Source organism: Peromyscus maniculatus, chromosome 12 (assembly GCF_049852395.1).
Source record: "Peromyscus maniculatus bairdii isolate BWxNUB_F1_BW_parent chromosome 12, HU_Pman_BW_mat_3.1, whole genome shotgun sequence".
Lineage (NCBI taxonomy): Eukaryota > Metazoa > Chordata > Mammalia > Rodentia > Cricetidae > Peromyscus > Peromyscus maniculatus.
The window spans coordinates 34,812,108-34,832,300 of NC_134863.1; the positions used below are offsets into that span (position 1 = coordinate 34,812,108).

The 20,193-nt window shown below is 47.9% G+C and overlaps 2 protein-coding genes across 13 annotated transcripts in view; both read right to left on the minus strand.

Annotated features, from left to right (window-relative positions):
• Positions 1-16,463, minus strand: Zdhhc23 (zDHHC palmitoyltransferase 23). Of its 5 annotated transcripts, none has more exons than XM_006975757.4 (5): positions 16,298-16,463; positions 15,560-15,822; positions 9,584-10,297; positions 7,546-7,713; positions 1-4,882 (listed from the first exon to the last, which is right to left on the minus strand). In XM_006975757.4, the coding sequence occupies exons 2-5, from the start codon at positions 15,700-15,702 to the stop codon at positions 4,615-4,617; spliced, it is 1,293 nt and encodes a 430-aa protein (XP_006975819.1). In that variant the 5' UTR covers positions 15,703-15,822; positions 16,298-16,463; the 3' UTR covers positions 1-4,614. The 5 variants fall into 5 exon arrangements, with proteins under 5 accessions (XP_006975819.1, XP_076404977.1, XP_042115255.1 ...); XM_076548862.1 differs by having other exon boundaries at positions 7,546-7,602; positions 16,298-16,432; XM_042259321.2 differs by having other exon boundaries at positions 7,546-7,782; positions 16,298-16,432.
• Positions 16,464-17,058: 595 nt separating this feature from the next.
• Gramd1c (GRAM domain containing 1C) overlaps positions 17,059-20,193 on the minus strand; it is an 85,515-nt gene continuing 82,380 nt past the window's right edge. For all 8 annotated transcript variants that reach the window (XM_015994668.2, XM_006975760.4, XM_015994669.3 and 5 more), the window contains 3 exons: positions 20,161-20,193; positions 19,805-19,910; positions 17,059-18,978 (listed from right to left, as the gene is read on the minus strand). The exon at positions 20,161-20,193 is cut by the window's right edge and continues 78 nt beyond it. In XM_015994668.2, the coding sequence (XP_015850154.1) occupies positions 18,898-18,978; positions 19,805-19,910; positions 20,161-20,193 (220 nt within the window). In that variant the 3' untranslated portion in view covers positions 17,059-18,897. The remainder of the gene's footprint in view (positions 18,979-19,804; positions 19,911-20,160) is intronic.

The following is a 20,193-nucleotide window of genomic DNA, read 5'->3' on the forward strand; positions in this document are numbered from 1 at the left end:
TTTCTGTAAAGAAAGCACTTTATTTTCCTTTTAAACAGCTTGTCACAGGACATTGTTTTGCACAAATGGCAGGAGTTTGTAAAATCTCCATTTCAAAGGCCTTACGCCTGAGTCTGAGGTGATTGGTGTGGATACAGGTACAAAGAGTGCAAACTGTCCAGCCCTTAGCCCCCAGCTTGGCTTCAGGAATCCTACTTCATGGTGTTGGGCCATCCATATTAAATATTGTACTTAATATTAAACTCATTCCTGGGTTTCACTTAGTCTAATGTCAGACCCGAAATTAGATCACATGAAAAGGCCCCAAAGCCCTAACAGATCATCCCATCACCCAGACCCTGGGCACCACACATGGAGCTTGTTGCTCTTACATGGCATTTGTCAATGGCTTTGCCTGAAAAACATCAAAATTGTATTTGCATCATTAAAGCAGACTACCCCTGGTTTGAAAGCTTTGCCTTGAATAATATGAGTCTCTAAAGGTGAAAAGCACCCCAGGAAGGCTCCAGTCCTAATGAATCACAAGCCCAAGCTGGAGCAAGCCACGGGCTTTGCTCCCCATTCAGCCCGCTGTCCCTGCAGTGAAATGTCAGAGCCAGTTCAAGTGCAGATGACTGTCCGCCAGTGTCAGGACTCAGTTCAGCTGTTCAGAACAGTTGCAGGAATCTCAGCGAACATTCACCAGCACATCCCGAGTTTCATTCAGTGTTCAGTTCGACAAGGTTTTCATTCTTCCCGAATGACCTCGGCATGTGACAGGAAACAGTCGACTTGTCAAATGCTGCTAAGCAAACCGGCTTCTAGGCAGGCGCCTCCAGCACAAGTCACACCCACTGCTTGTTCGCATAAAAGTCTCCTTTTTGAAAGGCAGGGCATCCAAGTATGGCTAACAGAAAGTGAAGTCATAGAAACCTAGCTAGCTAGTTTAAAGAGATGAGGGGATGCACAGAGCATTACTTCTTACACTTAGCGGGTAAAGCTGTGCGTCCACTGGGTTCTGCTTTATAATAAACAGCTCATGTCCTACCCAAAGGAAGGAAGTCTGTCGGGCAGATGGAGTATTACACAGACTCTTACTGGCATTGTGTTTTCTGGCAGTGGAAGGTTCTAGTATACAAAGTTTTCTCTTGCTAAAAATATTAGAAATCCCAAGGACGATTGCAGGCGAGGAAGCTGACAGCAATCTTCCTTCTAGGCCGATGATACAGTAGACAACAATCAACGCATTCCCCGAGGAAAGTGCCCCTTGGAGAGCAGAGATTTACAATATCCTATACAACTATGTGGCTGGAGAAACTGACAGCACTGTCCCCAAAACACATTTAAGGCTTCATTTTAGCGGCCTTCAGAGTAGCCCGCCCGTGAGTGGTGGTGTGGTGGTTACGTAGGGGATCGGGACGGAATGGGTCTTTATGAAGCTCAGCTGTAGGCCGAGAGAGAGAACCTGCTTCTCTGAGTCACATTTCTGAGGAGCACTTTCTCCCATGGTCAAGGGACTGGTGGCTTAGCCACACTGGATGCTTCGGACAGCCCATTCACAAAGACCTAGATCTTTTTTGTTGTTGGTTGGATGGGTGGTTTTTTGGGTTTTTTCAAGACAGGATTTCTCTGTGTAGCCCTGGCTGTCCTGGAACTCTGTAGACCAGGCTGGCCTAAAACTCAGAGATCCACCTGCTTCTGCCTCCCAGGTGCTGGGATTAAAGGCATGTACCCCCACTGGCAAGGCCTTGACCTTTTAAAGACTCCAGTTAAATCTTTTACCACCTGGAGAATACTAAGGCCTACAACAAAACTCCACAAACAACTGGAGCTCATAAGCAAGCTCAAAAGTATAGGAATATATGCTGAAGATGGCCTGGGGCCTAGTGGAGGTTGCTTGGGATAGCCCCTGGTTTCCTATCTCCTAGAAACAGGCACTTCAGAAGGCTGAGTGTGTATTTCCTGTTTCCCCTCTATGAAGCGACAAGGCCAAGGCAAATTTAAGGTCTCACAAAGTATCTTTGATCTTTGGGATCCCAGAAAAGTCCATGTGTGAAAACCAAGCACATGAAGAGGGAGTTTTCCCCTGAGGACTCTCCCGTCTCTATGGCCGAAAGACGCCCATTCTGCAGAAATGGACAATCTTTCCTAGGTTACAGTTCTGAGACACAAAGGGACCGTTCGGTTTTGGGGAGAGCTAGAAAGCAGCAATCTGTCCATTACTGGAAAGCGCATGTACCCTGTTGTTCTCTCCTCGAGAGATACTTTTAGTAAGGAAGCAGGGATGAGAAGGCTGAAAGATCCACAAAAGAAGGATCTTCTTACAGGTTTGACTTTCTTCTGAAAGCCACCAATCAGTTCTCCAGAAACATAAGCTTCGGGCTGGAGGGAGGACTCAGCGGTTGAGAGCACATGCAGCTCTTCCAGAAGACCGGGGTTCAGCATCAGCACCCACAGCAAGTAGCTCACGGATGCCTGTAACTCCAGACACAGATACATACATACATACATACATACATACATACATACATACATACATACATACACACACACACACACACACACACACACACACACACACACACAAAGTCTAAACAGAAAAGAAACTGAAGCATCTTCATTCCAGTGAGTCCCAGAGCTGACAAGGAATCCCCCCCACCCATGTGAGGGGAACTGACCCTCAGGTGTCCAACTCTGAGAAAGGCAGCGGTCATTCCTCATTCTCCCAGTGACGGGTCTTGGTGTAGCGCTCACCATCACGTCACATCAGCACAGCTGCTGAAGACGAGGCAGGCTACAAGTACTGACTACCCAGCTTCTATACATGTCAGCAGAGCTAGAGGTTCTGGGTTGGCTAGATACCTGGCATTCAAGAGACATGAAAACTACCAATTTCTGCCCACGTAAGCTGTCTGACATTACTACCATCTCTCTTACCTAAAACCCACACGGAAATTAGCTGTATCCAAGCCAACTTTCATTCTAAATGAACGTCTGACTCTAGGCTAGGGACAGGCATCGCTGTAGAAACTGCAAACACCCCCAGGCTCGCTCTGGCTAACCCCAGTAGAATATGGAGTCGATTGTTTGTTAAACAGTAGCTCTCTGGGGAGAGCAATGACACACCTGGATGAAAATGTGGCCCCTGTCCTCAGGAGAGCCCTGGCTAATGGCCAGCCTAAGGGTGGCGGCACTCTGCAAAGGGGCGGGGCTGACTGCAGAGGCCCTGGGATTTCCTCTCCACGCTTATCAGCAGGCACCAAAGGGGGAAATGCAGCACTGTTTCCCCTCTGTGAAGTGACAAGGCCAAGGCAAATTTAAGGTCTCACCAAGTGTCTTTGATCTTTGGGATCCCAGAAAAGTACATGTGTGAAAACCAAACACATGAAGAGGGAGTTTTCCCCTGAGGACTCTCCCGTCTCTATGGCCGAAAGACGCCCATTCTGCAGAAATGGACAATCTTTCCTAGGTTACAGTTCTGAGACACAAAGGGACCGTTCGGTTTTGGGGAGAGCTAGAAAGCAGCAATCTGTCCATTACTGGAAAGCGCATGTACCCTGTTGTTCTCTCCTAGAGAGATACTTTTAGTAGGGAAGGGGAACAAGAAACAATGTGGACTGGGAAAGTGTCAGTCACCCAGAGAGAGTTCATGCCAGACGGAAGTTCCCATTTTGTGCTATAAACCTACAGCACTAGAAATACACGCACAATTAAAAAAAAAAAATCAAGCCCTTGATATTAATCAGCCTCCCTAGCCAGGAAAAAGGGTAAAATGTTCTCACAGGACAGTTCCTCCCCTTCCGGCCACCAGTGTGCTAGCACCTCACCAGGTGAAATGTGGACGGAGGAAAATAAAACATTGTTAGAATTACAGTAAACCTAAAACGATACATTAATAGACACTCGTCACTTAAATTTCTGCCCACGCCACACTGCGTGGATAGTCATTATCCCTTTCGTCAGCTGCCCTTCTCAAGACGAGACGACCAGCAACGATCTCTTATCACCTCTGATCCGTGAGAACGAGGTCTAACACTTCGGGAGAATTTCTATAACATCGTAATATTGGCTTCAGTATTCTGATCGACAAGCAGTCTGCTTCAGTCTTAGGGATTCCCTAATAACACCTGCTACCTCCCAATGCCTGAGTTGGACTGGAGTGCTTTCCAGGTCCCTCCTCAGGTGGCCCTCATGGCTGCTCCGTGAGGCAGCCAGGCAGCAGAAGCCCCCATCCAGATGAACCTGAGACTTGGGAAGGTGACTACCGAGGGGTCATATGGCTATTAAGAATTGAAAAGGAGGGCTAGGAACTGCCCTTTGAACTAACGCTTTTCCTCATCTGAACGGACAGAAACTCCTCCTCCTGGCCTGGGCATGAGTAATCCACATCCTTTGCAGCTTCAGCAAGGTGACTGGAAAGGAATGGCTCTACCCTTGCAGCTTCAGCATTCAAATCCCTTAAGTTAGGAAGTCAGAAGAAAAATCTCCTTTTCTTCAGTCCTTTCTTCAAACCTGAGCATGGCCCTGCAGTACCTCAGAGAGGGGGGTGATGGCGGTGAACCCTGCGTGGACACTGAAGTGTGAACGGAAGGACAGCGAAAAAGGAGTGTCCCTCAGAGCTGCATGGAAGGCACTTCAGACAATGTCCTCGGCAGGGGCGTGGACCGTGTGTGCGCCCAGGGTGGAGAACTGGTACCAGTTGCGCAGAAAGCCCCTGTTGTACTGGCCTGTGTCCACGATGAGCCCACAGAGGAGCCGGCGGCCTGTCTTCTGCCGAAGGGCCTGCTGGACTTCCCTCTCGGTCACGTTGTAGCTGATGTTTATCAGCTGGATGAGGAAGATGTAGGCCATGCCTGCTGTGATGATCACGGAGTACCACACACAGGTGAAGGACAGAGCCGAGCTGCGTTGGAGAAAGGGACCTTTCTGAACACCTATACTCCTTAGTAAGGACCAGAGCATCCTCTCCAGTCCCGCTTAGAGGATATCATAGCAGCCTCAGAATGCTAATGCCCAGGTGAACCCTTTTAATTTTCCTCTGGATTGTTAGTACGTGTTTTTCTAGCATGTTATATTTAGCAAAGATTGTTTTATTATCCTTGCAGCAGCTGACAGCAGGTATTCAGCATCTGCTGAATGAACGAGCGATTCCTAGGTAGTGTCCAACTCCCGAGGAAGCAGAGGTTCCAGATCATTACTGGTGTCCTCTAGGAAGCTGGAGATGGAAATCTAAGAACAGGACTAATGTTCTGTCTGTGGTCCAGTGCTGACTGAGCACTACCAGGGCCACTCTCACCATTAACAGCCCTTTACTTATATGTGGAAGCCAGGCTGGAGCCATGGCCCAGGATTTAAGAGTGCCTGCTGTTCTTCCAGAAAACGTGAGGGCAGTTCCCAGCACCCCAGGGAGTTAGCTCACAACCACCTGCCACTTCAGTTCCAGGGGCTCAGATGGCCCCTTCTGGCCTCTGTGAGCAGCCACGCATACTTGGCATACATTCACAAAAATAAAAAAGAGCTGTATGAAACTAACATTTCAAATCACACAGGGCAGGAAAACATCTTCCAGGCTCCTTCATGAACTGTGGGCTGGGGCTGCCTGTTAGCATAGAGCAGGTCATGTTCATTTAGACATGCACAAGTCAAGAGTGGAAAGAGGTCACTGGCTCTTTGTCAGCATTCAGACCCACTACTCGGAATCCTGGCCAAGAAACAGATCACAGCCTGGCCCGCCCAGTTCCCGATGCCATCCTATGTTCGGTCCCTTTAAGAAAGGACTCCTCCCCCTTCGCCCTCTCTTCCCCCTCACCACAAGGTGGCGCACACCTCACCTCCCCCCTCCTTTTTCTCCTCCTCCCTCCCCCCCCTTCCCCTATCTTTCTTTTTCCCCCACCAAATAAAACTCTCCACTGGGCGCTGTCTGCATGGCGTCTCTGTCTCTTACCCACCGTGGGGCACCTTGGCTCCACCCGCCAAGGCCTCTCTCTCACTTTATCACAACACTCTTCATTTGCAAAGTTAAACAGGACCTCACAGATTACAAATCCAAAACTTCACCCTAAGCTGAGGTGACAGCAATCACTGCATAGACTGGGGTGAGAAGTAATGGTGGGACCTGGCACCCCATTCCCCCACGAAGCACACAGACACTTTGCATTACACTTAACACCCTTATGTTGGCCAAGAATTTCACAGTGACTATCCACATGTCTAGAGCTGAAAGTTACCACAAGAAGGGAGGGCTAATAACCTCTCTAAAATATCTGTAATATCCAAACCTGGAGTGGGGAGCTCTGCCACAGACTAATAAGAACTAACAACACACAGGGTGCCTGGTAGCTGTGGGGGGGCCCAAGACAGCTTGACCACACAGCAGCCATGACAGGCTTAGAGGCCCAGATATAACTTCTGTGACAGGATTGCTGGTAGGCAACACCCAGGTCCAAGAAAAGCCATAAGCTGACCCCACCTAGGGAGGGCCTGCATCTAAGGGGAAATACCTGACATTCCAAACATTCCTAGCACACACCTATATCCCTAGACAGATGTCAGTCAATCAGTCAGGGTCCTGAACCCTGGAAATCCCCTCACCCCAACCTCTGCTATGATAAAAACCTCATATTGCCTCGGACAGACAGAGAGACCAAGATCCAAGCTTAAAATATGGGATTCAGGCTCCGTGGTATATTTGGAGAGTCCCCACAATCTGGGCACAACAATACCAATAGCAGAAACTGCTCCGGAGAACAAGGAGTGAGAAGGAAGAAGAGAACCAAAGAAACAGTATGGGCGGGAAGCACCCTGGGGTGTGGGGGATGGGGGTGGGGGGGGGAGAGTGGGGACAAAAGCACCCTTGGTGTGTAGGAGATATGTGTGGGGGGGGGCAAGAGCACCCTTGGTGTGGGAGGGTGGATGGAGCAAGACCAACCATGAGAATCCCACTTACACCACTGCATGGGAATCTGTACAGTTTATAAATGGGTTCCCACCTAATGATGCCTAAGGAATCTTGACCTAGATAACACAGTAATCATGAGTGGTGAATTTAAAAAGAGAGAGAGAAAAAAAAAATTAGAGCAGAACAAACCATGAGAGGTTAGAGAGAAAGGAAAGATCACAGAGACATGAGCAGCTCTCAAGAGGATCCCGCTGCGACCGCAGGCACACAGGAACGTCTCCACTTCGGGAGTTCCTGATACAGCCAAAGCCTGTTTGTTGTTTGTTTGTTTGTTTGTTGAGAAAGGGTCTCTCTATGTGGCCCTGACTGTCTTAGAACTTGATTTGTAGAAGCAGCTGTCCTCAAACTCAGAGAGATCCACCTGCTTCTGCACCCCAAGTGTTAGGATTAAAGGTGTGCGCCATCAATGGTGCTTCTGATAATCACCCTAGAACACACCCACACACCCCTGCACAGCTTGGTTGGCAATCTTAGGGATGTCCAGAGTCTCCAAAGCCTGCCCTATGCTTTGATTGAGAACAGCTAACTTAGGAGCAAATAACTCCCTATTTCTGGCAACAATGATTACTTCCTCACTGGCCCTCTCAACAGAGGGTTCCACAACTTACCTGTAATTTGTGTAAACTCCAGGACAGTAGAAAAGGGCTGTGAAGAGGCTTCTGTCCCTACAAATGGTGTTCAAGGTCAGCGATATCCCGTACACAGAAGTGAGCAAGAAGACCAAAAGGGCAAGTATAAATGCTTGATGATTTGATTCTCCAACGCAGCTGTTTATCCTCAAAACAGCAGAGGGGGAAAACACATTTGAAAACGTCTCGGATAACCCACACGATATACAAGAAAGCCTTTAAAACAGGGACAGTAGGAACTTCAGTTATGAAACACTAAGTCATCCTAGTTTTCAATTTTAGGGAAATAAAACCTTTTCTACTGTGTGACAAAGTCTTATCTTTTCTATGGAAGAGGAGAACCATTATCACTTAGTTTAAAGCCATGACTTAAAAAAAAAAAAAAAAAGCACTAGCCAGCTAACAAATTATCCATCTAGATAAAGAACTTATACATATATGAACATATGTAAAGTAATATATATGCACGTGTGGGTTTTTTATGTGGTGCTGGGGATTGAACCTGGTTCGTTGCTCATGTTAGGCAGACGCTCGACCATTGGACCATTGGGCTACATCCCAGCCCGTTTCTAAATATTAATAAGTGAGGTCTACTACCCAGCTATGAGGAAAGTTGAGATTAAGCAGTTATGAAAACTGTAAAAGTACAGTCAGAAATACTGCACAAAATTGGAAAATACGTTAAGTACGTATGAAGCAACAAAAAAGATCGAAAGCAGTTGAAACTTCAGTGCGGCATGGAGAACACCATATTATGAAGCTGGTCGGATAAAAAATGGTCCTATGTCATGGGCTCTGTCAAGGCAGGCAGGGAACACAGGCCACCACTCTTCTGCCCAAGCATCCCAGGATGCTCAGTGGCAAGAGGTTTCCTACAGGACAAACCGTCAGATTCTGCAAACGAGCGTTTGGAAATGGGCCGACATTTCACGTGCACATGCACACAATGGGGATAAATGGCAAGTGTAAAACTGAAAACAGCCCTTTCCACCTAAACACAAGTCCCAGAAAGAGATGTCCCCGTCCTAGGGCCATGCACTTGGCCATTTCAATATCCTCCGAGCTTTCCATACACTCTCTCTCCTGTTCCCTGCAGGCCTAACGTGCAGTTCATTAACCAGAGCTGCCCCGAGAGCCAACACAACGGCGGCACACCTCCTACTCACAGCATTCAAGGCTGAGTCCTAACATCCCTTCAGCATCACTTGGTGAAATTTTAGATGCTGCACTTCATATGGTATGGGCCTGATGTGATTTTCCTTGTCACTAGCCAGCTTGAACATACAAAACAAAGCCCGTCTCCTGGCAGGTAACCAATAAAGGGATATCTGATAGGACCTCAGCTACAACGGCGAGCGGTAATCCCTGTGTGCATCCAATGACTAAGGATGTACCACAGCAAGAACACAGTAGAGTCACTTGAAAACAGGGACCATATGTGCTCGCAGGCGAGCAGGCATCTACATTTGCCATGTGGAAACAGAGGTTGATGCTGGTGTCTTCCTCAATCATCCTCCACCTATTTTCTGGGGCAGGGTCTCTCACTGAACCGGCAACTTGCTAATTCAGCTAGATGGGATGGCCAGCAAGCCCCAGCGATCCTCCTGCCTCTGCCTTCCCAGTGCTAGGTTCAAAAGCACATGCCACTCACTGCACACGGGCTCTGCATGAGTGGGGAGGAGAAACTCAGGTCCTCATGCTTGCCTGGCAAGCATTTTACCAACTGAGCCGTCTCCACAGTCCCTGACCAAGTCTTCTTTTTTTAATCAACCAAAGGAAAACTGGAAGGAAAAGGGGGGTGGGGTCCCAAAGTTTCCCGTCTCATCTCCTTCAGGAATTTGAAGGCACTAAATCTGTGAAACTCAAAAAACCTGATGACTAAGCGGGAACATCCTCACAGCCTACAAATATCTACAAGGTGTAAAACTGGGAAAAAGAGACGTTTTAGGACAGCACAAAGGAAAATCAAATATGGGTATGAATTCAGTTTCTGGGCTTCCAGATTTTTCCAACATACCAGACACAATGATGATCCATTCTCCTTACACAGATACCACATATCCGGCAATGCCATGCCCGGGCGGGTCGTACTAGCTGGCACTTGGCACACCAGTCCTCCTTCACCTTGGCAGGGCTGTCAAGTCCCACCCTGGAGGAGCCCTTGATATCATCCTTCAGTGTGCGGTTGTTGAGGCTCCCTGAGGAATCTGTTCCGGGGAACCCCCCTTTGGTCTTCTCCTGCCCTTTTCTGATGGGGCATTCGATCTGGCTGTTGCTTGGGGATTTGCCATTGCATGCTGGATTGCTGAGGTAGCCTGGATCCTTCTTGGCTCGGTACAAGGCTAAGAGTATCAGGAGCAGCCCGCAGGTAAGAAGAGCCAGCTGAGCAGGCCCTACGTGCCCTTTGGGAACCACTTCCCGCAGGAACACATAGTACATGTAGCCCAGTGAGAACAGTCCAAGGCTCAGGAAAAACAGCGTCTGCTCTTTCCTTCTGTGAGTGAGGTAGTAGTACCAGAGCGCCAGCACGGGAAGGGAGGTCAGAACCACCACCCCCAGCAGGAAGTGCCAGGAAGCCACGTGAAGGAAAACCGGCAGAAGCACGAGGGGCGGGACGATGCTAATGTTAACTTTCTTGGCTCCTCTAAGCCAAGGAATTCGGAGGCGATCAGAAATGGTATCTGTGATCCTTTCGCAAGTCTCTGGCCGCACTGATTTACAGGTAAGCCATCTATTCAGAGAGAGCAGAAGAATGGGCGTCACGTGGATTTGTGAATTAAAAACTACAGGGCCCCAGATGTGAAACAGCAGCATAAATGATAAGACACCAAAAGCCAACATTTTATTCCCTCACTACTAAACACAAGCTTTTCAGACTTGTGTGTATCCTTTTTATATAGGAAGATAATGTTTATAAATGTAATGATCCGCATTCTTCCTTAAATACGCGGGTATATGCACATTATTCCATACAAATGTCTAGACCTGAGTGGGTGTACACTCACGTGAATCTTTAAAAAAAAAAAAACTGACAGTGAGAATTCAAAAACTGTCAGGTGAGTGGCCATGATCTTCCAATGAACTCTTAAAAGCTCAGGGGACAGAGATCACAGGGGGCTTAGTGGGAAGGTGTGGTCTGTGCTTAAACCTTGATGGTCAGCTAGCAAAGCAGAAAGGTGGTGTTTCGGCCCAGAGAAATGGGTGCAGTTCAGAGCGTGTCCTGGGCCCTGGGAGTGAAGCGGGCGGGCTGTCACAGACAGGAGTCTGCATAAGCAAGAATGAAGAAGAAACTAAAATAAACCCAATGACTCCAAAGAATGAACAGTGTCTGCTGACTCTGCAGAGTTAGGCATGCTGCTATCTGAATGTTCCGATTTTAAAACCTAAGCCTTAACACCTGAGTATTAAGTGTTGAGGTAACTGGGCATGGTAGCACACACCTTTATTTACAGTTGCATGAAGGCCTGCGGCAGGAGGATTACTGATCCCAGCCACGTGAGGCCAGAGTCAACAATATAGTGAGAGCTTCAGGAGGGTGGTCTTTTAAGAGGTGATTTGGTCCTGACAGGAAAGTCCTCATGGATGGGAGTAGACCCTTTATAAAAGAGGCCAAACGACGTAGCAAGAAAGCACCATTTATGAGGCAGGAGGCTGAACTGTGTTCGTGTCCTAGCGTTTTGTAGAAGGTAGGACTGAAGAACAATGGACTGAATATTGATAGGAGTCGCTAATCAAAGCGTTCAGGGTGCCGCACAATTTCTCTGGAATTCTTATGCTCACATGTGAGTGAAGAGATGAGAGGCTGGGGAGATAGATGCTCAGCTGGCAAACAGGAGGACCGAGTCTGGATTCCCAGTACTCACGTCAAAGGCAGGTCAGATGACATGCCTTTGCAACCCCAGCACTCGGGAGGTGGCAGTGCATCTCCAGAGCTCACTGGCTAGCCACTCTACCCAGTCACTGAGCTCCAGAGTCAGTGAAGAGGCCGTCTCGGAAATTAGGGTTGGGGATCAATTGCATGAGACATCTGACACACCTTTGGCCTACACATAAATACATATACAAACAATAATTCATAATAATAATAATAATAATTAATAATGATGAGGGGCTAGGTTGATGGCTCAGTTGGCCAAGCATGTGCATGACAGCAGGAGGACTGAGTTTGGATCCCCAGCACCCAAGCGACATGGGGCTAGCAAGCAGGCAATGGGTAAGGGTGCTTGCCACCATGGCTGATGACTTGAGTCCAATCCCCTCAGGGTCCACATGGTGGCAGGTTGTCCTCTGACCTCCACATGAAAACCACGGGACATGCATGTACCCACAGGCACATACATTATGGCAACAGAGAGGCATGGTGCTGTGAGCTTGTCATCCTCCTGCTGCACTGGGAGCAGCAGACAGGAGGACTCCGGAGATGGCTGGTCAGCTAGCCTGGCCAACTGAGGGGCTCTAGGTTCAGTGAGAGGCACTGTCTGGAAAGAAAATATAAGGCAGAGAAACAATTGAGAAAGACACCTGACGTCAACCACTGTCCACAAGGAGCACACATGTGCACATATACATACAATACATATAACACACACACACACACACACACTGACTTTAAAGACATAATGTATACAGCCAGGCGGTGGTGGCACGTACCTTTAATCCCAGCACTCAGGAGGCAGAGGCAGGAAGATTTTCTGTGAGTTCGAGGCCAGCATGGTCTGCAGAGCGAGTTCCAGGACAGCCAAGGCTACACAGAAAGACCCTGACTCAGAAAACAAAGAAAGCAAACAAATACAAGGCGTAATGTATAACCAAAGAGGAAACAGAACCTGAAGATCTGGAAGGTTCTTAGCCTTCTTAACCTGTCCAAACAATAAACAACTGTGAAAGCCTGTGTGAGAGTACATCTTAAGATCACTGTGGTTTGGCCCTGTGCTACGCATCAAGAAAATGAGAGGATGACCCTTAAAACAGTTCGAAGGCTGAGGCTGCACTCCTATCATAAACCTAGAATGCTTGGGCCTCGATGACACCATGGTTTCACAGGACATGGCTCAGAACGCCCATGAAACCTCAGGGCTCACTGCCTAGTACCCCATCAAGTCTCTACTCCCTACATTCTAGTGTAGCATCTCACAGAAACCCCAGGCGTGGCTCCTGAGAAGGCTGCAGGGGCCACCGCTCCCAAGGACATGGGTAGTAAACTTGGGTGGCATCGTATGTTCCCAATTCTACAGACCTACAGAATACAAGAGCTGGGGGAGGGGGGGGGTATGGCTATATCCAGGTAGATGCCAAAGAATGTTCCAGAGAACATCAAGGCTGAGGCCAAGAAGTACCATAGAGCAGAGTCACCCCATGGAGCCCTCACTAAGGTATCATCCTGTGTACCCATGGGCATGGGACCACTGCAGACAACCTCACTAGGTGGTGCCTGGTCAAGCTGTAGGGGAAAAACTGACCAAGACCCCAGAAATGGTGGACCTAGCAGCCCACAACCTCTGTGTAGGGCACAAGACTCTAACACATGAAAGGTGCGTGGTGAGCTGTATGCTTAGGGGACCGACTTCTAGCTCAGTGTGTCTGGAAGGTGGGCTACGTAGTCAAATATTATCTTTAAGACTTGCATCGTTACACAGAGAAACCGTCTCCAAAAAACAAACAAAAAAAGACTTGAATCATAAACATGTCATTTGCCCTGTGGGAATGGGACTTGTCTTCCCCATTTTCTTTCCCATTTCTCATTTTTGCCATGGGAATTTCTTTTCAACGAATGTCCCATTATTGTGTCTTGAAAGTATGCAACTGTTACTTCTTTTTTTCTTTATTCTCCCCCCCCCCCCCAAAATAGGATTTCTCTGCGTAGCTTTGGAGCCTGTCCTGGAACTCACACTGTAGACCAGAGACCAGGCTGGCCTCGAACTCACAGAAATCTGCCTGCCCCTGCCTCCCGAGTGCTGAGATTAAAGGTGTGTGCCACCACTGCCTGGCTATTTTTTATTATGATTATTTTATGCGTACGTGTGTTTTACCTGCATATATGTATGTGAATGGTGTGTATGCCTCATGTCCACTGAGGTCAGAGGAGGGTGCTGGATCCCTTGGGACTGGAATTCCAGGCAGTTGTAAGCTGCCATGTGGATGCTGGGAATTGAACCCTGGTCCTCTACAAGAGCAAGAAGTGCTCTTAGCCTCTCTTTTGCCCACAGCCTTTTATCCACAGGCCCGTAGCTGAAGGACACTGCCCAAGTCCTTCATGAGTTTCTCCTGTTTCTGATTTAGACAGTGTCATTCTGACCACTGTCCAGACTTAACATGTCTGTGCTGACACTTGCACAATTAAATATTTGAGGTTGTTGGTAGGTAAGGAATGTATTTTTGATTGTGAAGACATTCATTTGGAGGGGGCAAAGGCAGACTGCTAAGACCTGAATATCTGTAGCCCACTAAAGTTCATTTAGTCCAAATTTAACCCACAATACAATCTTATTAAGCGGTAGGGCTTTTAGGAAGTGATGGAGTCAACAAGATAGAGCATCAATGAGATTAACATCCACACAAAAGAAGACCAAGGCAGGCAGGTCATTCATCCCTTTTGCCACGTCGGGATTTAGCAAGATGATGCCATCTATGAGGAAGAGGGTTCACACCAGATACTAAATCTGCCAGCACCTCTGACTTGGATTTCTCCATCTCCAGAACTGTAGGCAATCCACTTCTATCACTTGTACCCACTCTGAAGCATTTTGATGCAGCAGCCGAAGTGGACTAAGACAGGCAGGACAGTTAAGGCAGTTTAGGTAAAAATCACTTTTGACAATTGTTCTGAGCAGGACTCAACTCGAACGTGACTGGGGGATGACTGCCTGGAGTCACAGGGCAGCAGGGTCAGTGGGGACAGGGAAGCCTGTCTCCAGGAAAGAAGGTAGACGTAGCGGGGGAGGGGAGAGCTCGGGGACAGCCCAGGTTCCAAGGGCTAGGAGGGAGGAGGAGGAGGCAGAGCTAATGGAAACGCCGCAGTCCTGAGTGACAGCCGTTATGGAAACAGCATCATCTCTCCATTCATTCCTGCAAAGTGCTCTCTTTCCTCAGTATGGATTTTAGACTAAGTCTAAAGAAGCTATATTTAAGGCTACCTACAAAAAAAAAGACAAGGAACAATTATAGAGAGGTTATGGGCTTGAAGAGAAGACTGCAGTGATTCCCCAGGGAAAGCTTTTTCATGGCTAGATTAACAATCTACAGTAACCGTGACTTTGTAACCAGAAGGAGCTGCTTCTGGGAAAAGCTTGTCTCCAACATCCCTCTTCCTCTCACATTATGCTTTCCATAAGTAGACATTTAAAATATATTTTTAGAAAAAAGGCTAAAAGCAGTCCATTGCTGCTTGATACAAAATGTTTCTCCTTGATGCTAAAAGGTATCCTTCTAGATAGCAGTTTCCATCACTGATATGGTGGTGAAAATAAAGGCCCACAGATAAGACAATACTACAATCAAGATGGTATTTAAAACCGTTTCTGTGGGGTGTACATGACCGTTCTTCCTGGAAACAGGGGGTAAACCAAGCAGATAACCATCTTTCAACCTCCAAGACCCATGTGAGCGAGTGAGAACAGTCCCTTGCATGGACTCCACTAAGATCACTGAGAATATAACAACTTTCCTGAATGTTCATTTAAACGTGCGGTTTGGGCTGGTTTGTGCTCCTTAACCCACTGAACTTCCCACGATCCCCTGTTCTGCGTGTTCTCCCCATCGTCATCCTTTAAAAAGAAAACTCTTGAGTCCTCATGGATTGAACCGGACATCTGTGGACGGCTACATACCTCATTTTTATAAAATCTTCACCCGACATCAAAAACAATTCTCTGTTTTAGATCCTCTGGAATAGAATCAAAAGCAAATTCTAGCATTCTGGATGGTAAACCTGAGAGAAGATACGGTAGGTCTCGGCAGAAGCAGTGGGGTCAGCCTCTGAAAACTGTATGCTTACCTGTCACAGCCTTCATCGAGGTCTTGACAGTCACACAAACAGGCAGCCACGTGGTTCTTTTCCCCATTTCGATCTATATACTCACAGCAGCACAGGGGCTCCAACTCGGGTTCCTCGGTTTTCTTTTTTTTTACTGGCTTCATATTGCCCTTCAGTATTTGCACCTGTCACCATGAGGCACCAGAAGCTCTCAGATGGTAAAGGTGGCAAGAACTCAACTCACATCCTGTAAACACATCCTCGCTTGTGATTAACGCCAACGCCTGAGCAATAAAAAAAATAAATAAAAAATAAAAAATAAATGAAAAGAAAGGGGGGAGGGGTCCTGTTTCCATCAGGTTTTTCTGGCTCCGTGTGTCCTGAAAGGGGGCTCCTTGATTCCTGGGGGCTATGGATATCTTCACCTCCCCTTCCCAGCTAGGCTAGTAGCATCTGGGTACCAGCCGTTCCCATGGCGACAGCCGACCACGCGGCCCGGGACAGCAGGGCTAGGGCGGCCCAGTTCACCTGCGGGTGCCGGGCTGGGTAGAGCCGGGCGGTCCCCACCCCGAGGCTGCGCGCCGTGGAAACTCACCCTCGCAGGTGCCGGCAAGCGACGCCCCGGCGCAGCGACCGTCCACCCGCCCCGGGGCTTGCCAGGAGTCCCCGGCAGCCCCGAGATCGCCGTCCAGCCCACTCCGAGCCAGGCGCTCCGAGGGCGTGGGCGGGCCTGGAGAATGACCTTGGCTGAGAAGTTACCTGCCCTCCGACGAAGGCGGGGACCGGGAGGAGGACCGGCTCCTCTGGGCGCGGCTGCGTGTCTCGGACCCGGCACGGCGGACTCGGCGGTTCAGGGCGGAGTCGCCCACCTGTGTGCACCGCCGGTGTGTGCGCGCGCCTCTGCCTTCGCGATCCAGTCGCCCCCGGCCGCCGCTCCGCAGGTCGGCGCGCGCTTCCGGGTGCCCCGCCCCCGGCGCCGGGATCCCGCCGCCCGCACGTGCGCCGCCTGCCCGCGAGGCCCCTCCCCCGCGGCGCGCCCAGCCACCCCGTACCTGCGCCGCACCCCCCCCCCCGGGGGGTGCTGGCAGGGGAAGGGACCAGACCCAGGGGTTCGTGCGCTGCATGCGTTCGCCGTTCGCTAGCCATCAACCGTCCCCCCCCCCCCCTGCGCCCGCTACAGGCGTTGGGTTCGATCTGCACCGCCATGTGCTGGGGTGCCACCCCACGAGTCGCCCACCTTCCCTTTAGGCCAGCTGCTGCTGCTCCCAGGTCCTGGCTTACCCAACTTGTTCCTGCTCTTGAGTCCTGGAGGTTGGGTCTGCCTTCCAGCCAGCCAGGCCTCTCTGGCACTTGTGCTTCAGAAGTCTGCGCATTTGCAATGAAATTGCCCAGAGAGACCTCTCCAGGTTTTATAGCGGCACAAATCTGTGAGAACTGTGGGCCTAGATACAGGTTTTCACTACCCCAGGCTTTCTAGGTGTGGTTTGGCTTTTAAGCAGAAACAGAAGAAAAATGACAACTTAGATATTTGGGATTTTATTGAAGTCAGACTACATAACAGATTCAGATTTTATTAATTCTGCATACACATTTCATCTTTTATCTACAAAGCAACGTTGGTAATCTGTGAGGTATATTATAAAGTAGTTTGAGAGAAACCACAAAAACATTCACTTTGACAGTTAACCTTTTTCTAAATTTAAAAATTTCAAGTTTCTAATCCAGTCACTCGTGCTCACAGCTAGATACTTCATATGTCCTTAACAAAAACAAAAACAAACGGGCGTTATTACTCGGCACCCCCTTGCAGGTAGATTAGTTGGGATTGGTCCAGAGAAACCCACTTCCCTCTAGTCAGTATTTTCTTTCCCTGCAGACATCTCAGAAATGTTGTTAGCCATGCCATTTGGCTCTGGTGATACTGGGGAAACATTCCACTAAAGGTAATGGTTGTTCAATCGAGAAGAATATATGCCCAGGGTGGTGGCGCTCACCTTTAATCCCAGCAGCACTCAGGAGGCAGAGGCAGGCAGATCTCTGTGAGTGCAAGACCAGCCTGGTCTACAAGGCAAGTTCCAGGAAAGCCAGAACCACACAGAGACACCCCGTCTCAAAACTCTAACAAACAAACAAACAAACAAACAAACAAAACCATGTAGTATGTATGTGTGCATGATGTGCGTATTCCAAAGAAAGCTCTCTAGAGAACAAAACAAGAAATATGTCCTGAACTTTTCCTAAATCCTGAGGGTTGGAGCTGATTAAGTCAGGTTACAAAGTCCTCATTTTCACAAACCTCTTGTGCTGAGATAAATGCCTAAGAGGCTTTTCTGAAAGCCCAAGCTTGTGCCTCTTAACTTCAGTGTGCATGTACCCTACAGGCTTTATTGTGGAGCTCAGGAACCCTCACAGCCTTTATTGTGGAGCCTAGCTTATAATTTGCCAATAAGACAAGCTACACACATGTGTAAAGAATGAAAAATGATAGATTATTTTCAATCAGATGGGTCACTTCCACCATGGGCACTGCTAAGCTGAATCCAAGCAGAGTCCATGAATTCATCTGACCCTTCATGAAATGCCCAGATTTTATCATAATCTTCTGGCTTCTAAAACTAAAAATAGTTCATTCTGAGCATTGGTATCCTACACACTGCCTTCCCCTAAATTAATGTCCTGTCTGTTTGATATATGAAGAATAATCTCACCTTTGGTACATATAAGGTGTGAGTGTGTGTGTGTGTGTGTGTGTGTGTGTTCCTTCAGTAAGATACAACATGGCCAATGAATCTTTCAGACAACACAGAGGTTCAAAGGGTTTGACCACTGACCTTGAACGCCAGATCCATGAAGAGACTGTAGTATTTAAAGATACAAACCTGGAATGTACATGCCTAGAAACTGACCCTCTAAAGTGAGAAATGATTGAGGGGTTTCTTCTTTAGCTTTTTAGGCTCTTACACGCAGTGATGAACACAGCCCACTGGGCACACAGGGAGTCTGTGCTAACAGATAAATTTAAAGGGTCAAGTTACAAGCCTCAGTAGAGAAGAAAAGCCACCATGTGCAGGGTGGCTCCCTTCCCCTTTTGTGGCACGGGACTTCAATTCTAAAATATATTTCATGGTTCACTGGAGAAATTCACAGTTTAAAAATATCTATAAGAAGTGAAAAGACAGAGTCTTAAGGCTATTGGAGGGTAATCACCAAGTAAATGTTATTTAAATAAGTTCTCCTAGTAGAAATCCGGCAATAAAAATATCAGAAATGCTCCTATGACAGTGACGGTTTTCATCCTTGATTTCCTTCCAGATGTTGTCTTTTAGATCCAGGTGTCTCTTTGATTGCTCATCTCAGCACTAGCTCTCCACAGCCACCCCAGTCTTGTTCCTATTTAGTAAGTCAAAGGTTTTCTGAAGCATAAGGAGTGAACTCTTCAGCTGCAAACAGAAGGGGCAACAATCAGACTTCAATTCTTACTGGTTATTTTACTCCAAAAGTAAAACATTGACCACCAAATGCCTGATTCTCCTGTGTCTGCTGCGTGAATTCTACAGCGTGCTTACCAGGTGCTGGAAGGCTGCGCTTTCCAGGAAGTCCATCTAATTATCCAAAGGGAAAGGTTTGCTTTCTTAGATGTTTCTCAAGGCTCAGCAGTCTCTTCACTCTCCCTCCCCGGAACACCTCGAGCCCCGCTGCTAAGCCACATCTTCCTAATCCATCCAGCATCCCCTTCACAGTCCTAACCCTTACCTGTACCTACCGGCCCCATATAACCTTCCCCGAAGACCCTGCCTCTGGACTCCGGGAGTGCTACCCTACTTCCCACTTCTATCCTACTTAATTTTGTACTTTTCAAAACAGATTTGAAAACCGATTGGACAATTGACTTCTCTGATAAGATTGGAAGCCACGTGAGACCAAGAAATATCTCTTCTTCCTTGCTGTATTTGTTCATCTGTTCAACAAACCTGGTGTATCTGTTTCATGCTGGGCCCTGTGCCAAACATGGAGCACACACTGCTGAGCCAAGATGTTCCTAGCACTAGTCACAGAGAACTCAGGGTTGAAGGATAGGATAATTTATAGGTATGGCTATAGAAGAAAAGGAGAAGGTTTCTCTTCTCTTTAAGGCCTGGTCAACCACTGAGAGGATGATAAAGTAGGAGGAGAGAGTTACTAAGCAACTGCAGAGAAGGTACATCTAAAGAGGACCAGCTGAGGACCTGCCCATTCACACCCCTGGGGAACAGCAGACTGGCCTACCTGTTCCAACATCACTATGGAATCTTGGAGCACTCCTTTTAAACGGTGGGCCTGATCCTTGTTCTTTTGAATATTTTCTGTTCTTGAGAACCTATCAGAGGCTAAACTGGAAGAAAAGAAAAATCTTAAAAATCATGAAAACAGCTTATTATTTACAGAAATTATTGTGCCCCGTGGATTGCAAACAAAACACAAAATCAAACCCTGCCACCACCACCCCTGCACAAAATAAAAAATAAAAATAAAAATAAGCATGTATGACTACAAGATATAGCAGACCAGAATCTCTAAAATTAAATTTTCTATGACGAAGAAGCAGGTGGTGGAAACCGCCTGGGCTGGGGTGGGGTACTTACTTTAAAGATTTCTCTCCTTGGAGGTGGAGCCGG